This window comes from Adiantum capillus-veneris, chromosome 22 (assembly GCF_014529385.1).
Source record: "Adiantum capillus-veneris isolate H3 chromosome 22, ASM1452938v2, whole genome shotgun sequence".
Lineage (NCBI taxonomy): Eukaryota > Viridiplantae > Streptophyta > Polypodiopsida > Polypodiales > Pteridaceae > Adiantum > Adiantum capillus-veneris.
The window spans coordinates 82,218,412-82,221,584 of record NC_140952.1 but is presented as its reverse complement, the minus strand read 5'-3'; the positions used below and the strand labels follow the sequence as shown (position 1 = coordinate 82,221,584).

Below are 3,173 nucleotides of genomic sequence, written 5' to 3'. Positions count from 1 at the left end.
AAGCACTTCATGATCACTCATTACTTGCAATGTGTGATCCACCTAGGGCATTCCAGAGTAATCTGAGGGCCTCTTTCCATATTGTTGAAGCATTGTCTCTAAGTTCGACAATGCTTGGTTTTGTGCCATGCGTTCATAGATACGCTCATTAGTTGTGAAAGTCCTCATATGATATACATGGTCCTCAGAAAGCTCCTTACTGAAGTGATTCCATAATGCACCAGGACATATCGGCTCACAAAACACGAAAATGATTACAAATAGTAGCCGTAATTGTTTTCATGTTTGTTGAAATGAAGCTTCCTCTAAACAAAGAAACCATTCATCATCAACTTGCAATAATCCCCGTGCATTGCATGCTTCTTTAAATGTTTCATATACTCGTCCATTGAAGGTCTGAATATCCTCAAAAGACCTACATCCTTTGCACTTGTTGAGTAACATGTGCAAATAGTATAACTCTCCGGTAGTGGGAACTATGTTGTACATTCTTCCAATCACGTCTCCTTTCTGTCTTGGAGTCCATGTTCTACTTGTTGAATTCCAAACCCACTTTGTTCGGAAGTCTATGTACAACAAATCATTGGCCTCTGGATATCTTTGATTTGCAACAAACCACTCAGTGAGTGTAGTCTTTTTGCTGGCCTCTCTCTCCACCACACTCTGTATAGTCGCTCTGTCATTAAAGAAGACTTGATTTTGATGAGGTAAATGAACATGGAGGCGTTGTATGTCAGGCTTCTCTTGATGCAAGTCAAACACAAATATCCGCCAGATAGCCTCGGATGCTGATACATATCGTGCATTAAGATAGTTTGTAACTTCATCTAAAATCCCTGCAGTGTCTTGTAGAGCAATAGTCGCCCTGTCATGTCCCTTATACACATACTTGTAGAGATATTTCACAGCGGATATAGTGGAGCAAACCTCGACATTGATATGTGCATTGTACCTTACCGACAAAAATGGATTGTATGGAACAATCCATTTATTATTCATTTGCACATTCTTATAAACAGTGTGATTTCCATCATCCCTCCTCATGTATGTTGGGTATCCTTCCCTATCCACATTAGTCGATCCACTGAAGCCTCGAGGGTATTTAAACCTGCACTTTCCCTCTACCATACATGGAGCATTTCTATTCAAGTTTCCACATGGACCATGTACATTACACCGACTAATAATGTCATACAATTGTGGAAACATCACCTTATTAGGAAGCTCCGCACACACCATCTTATCATAATGGGATGTCTCTGTTGGTTTGTGTTCAGGAGAAAGTATCAATAGAATGTGGGCATGGGGAAGGCCTCTCTTTTGGAACTCAATCACAGAAATGTGTCCAATGACCTTACCAAAAATCTCCCCCTTAATCAGCAAGCCCATCCAATCCTTGAACTTATGGTAGAAAACACGTGCAGTAAGGTCAGGACGATCGTTGGATGTTTGTCCAGGCAATAACACGTCCTCTATCTCCTTCCAACCAGGATTGCATGTGAATGTTATGAAGAGATCAGGCTTCCCCCTTTTGCGTACAATTGCCATGGCATCCTGATAAAGTTGGTGCATATAGCGTGGACTACCAACATATGATGAAGGCAATACCACCCTCCTGCCAACATTAGCACCCAATAACTGTTCTCTGTCACCCCTTGTTCCATCTCTTGCTTCGATCATGTCAGCCAAACCTTGATACACCTCACTGCGTAGATGACTTTGATGATTGCGAACCCATAAAAGCCTCAACTCCTCCATACAATTGTATGCATCAACAATATATTGTTGCAGTAGCCTACCACCATGTAGAAGACATTGTGTTGTGTCATCCCTGATTTGCAATCTATACTTGTAGAAATCCATTGTAGAAATATACCTTGTATTCCCTCCCCCTTGCTCTCTGTTTTCCCGTGGCATGTCTAATGCCTGTATGTAGGGATTCCAACCTTCTTCACCACTTGGAAATAGAAACACATATAAGAGAGGCATGTACGACCTGTGGCAATTTGAGATTCTTCTTAGACCACCACCAGAAAGATTCAACACAATATCTCGATGGCCAATGTTGCTCTCATCGCCTTGACCAGGCATGATTGCAGCAACTTTCTCACCTTTTGGAGCAAGGTACTGCCAACCATTAGTACGTTTCTCAGTGATGACCATCCTTATGTCAGGAATATTGGAAGTTTGAACCATTGATGCAAACTGCCTGAAAGCTTGAACGTACGGATTTACGCGATGCATCATTGATTGCAAGATTTCCAAAACATCTGGTCTGAGTTTAGAAACATGTTGCATCCTATTTTGCAACTCATTCTCAGTGTCAAAAAAATACAACTGAGCAAAGCGAGGGATTTGATCTGGCTATTCTTCAGGCATCAATGGACCAATTCTAGGATAGATAGATCCATGCACTTTGAAGGTATAGATTCCTTTTCTTTGACAGAGAGATTCATCTATATGAGCTCCTAAAGAAGAAAATGCCAACACACTATTGTATGCTCTAATATGTTTTAGAAATTTCTTGCTTCAGGTATTACCTCCGTGCATTAATTCTCTTAATTCTAAAGGAGGTTCACATAATGGTGGAAAAGGAACTCCCTGAGTTGCAACAACTTTTCTCCACAGATGTGCGAATGGTATTCGCTTCTATCTTCCAAGCAAAAGCACCACAAAGGGAACATGAAAAATCCAAGCTGCCTATTTTGTGAAGTATAGACTTTTTGTGAAAAAGTGACAACATAGAGATATGCATCAAGGGTGTGTTTTCAGGATATATGTAGGTGATGAATAGGCAATGCCTTTCGACTTTGGAGTAATCTCCCTCTCTAGAGACAACTATGGGCTCCCCATGAACATTTCCATTATTGACTTCCAAATTGCTTCTCACTTCAATCTCCTCTCGATTTTGCAGAAGCATTGGATCAATATCTACATCCATTCCAACCCTTCCCTGAGAGAATTCATTGCATTGATCCACATTTATCAAATGCTGGCAATCTTCCAAGCGAGCTACATTAATCCCCCCTAGAGAGCGCCGAACTCTCTCTCTTGCTGCCTCACGTCGTGTAGCTCGAGAGGCTTGACAGATCCTACTACATCTTGCATGTCCAGGAGACAACACCTTCGGACCAATAGCCATCTGTCCCAAAAAGAACTCTTATAAGTAATCT

At 41.3% G+C, this 3,173-nt stretch overlaps 1 protein-coding gene across 1 annotated transcript; it reads right to left on the bottom strand.

The window, feature by feature from the left end:
* Window positions 1–279: 279 nt before the first annotated feature.
* Window positions 280–3,142, bottom strand: LOC147429680 (uncharacterized). Its single transcript, XM_086495049.1, has 2 exons — window positions 2,802–3,142; window positions 280–2,299 (listed from the first exon to the last, which is right to left on the bottom strand). Exons 1-2 carry the CDS (start codon window positions 3,140–3,142, stop codon window positions 280–282), a joined length of 2,361 nt encoding a protein of 786 aa, XP_086351175.1.
* Window positions 3,143–3,173: the final 31 nt, after the last annotated feature.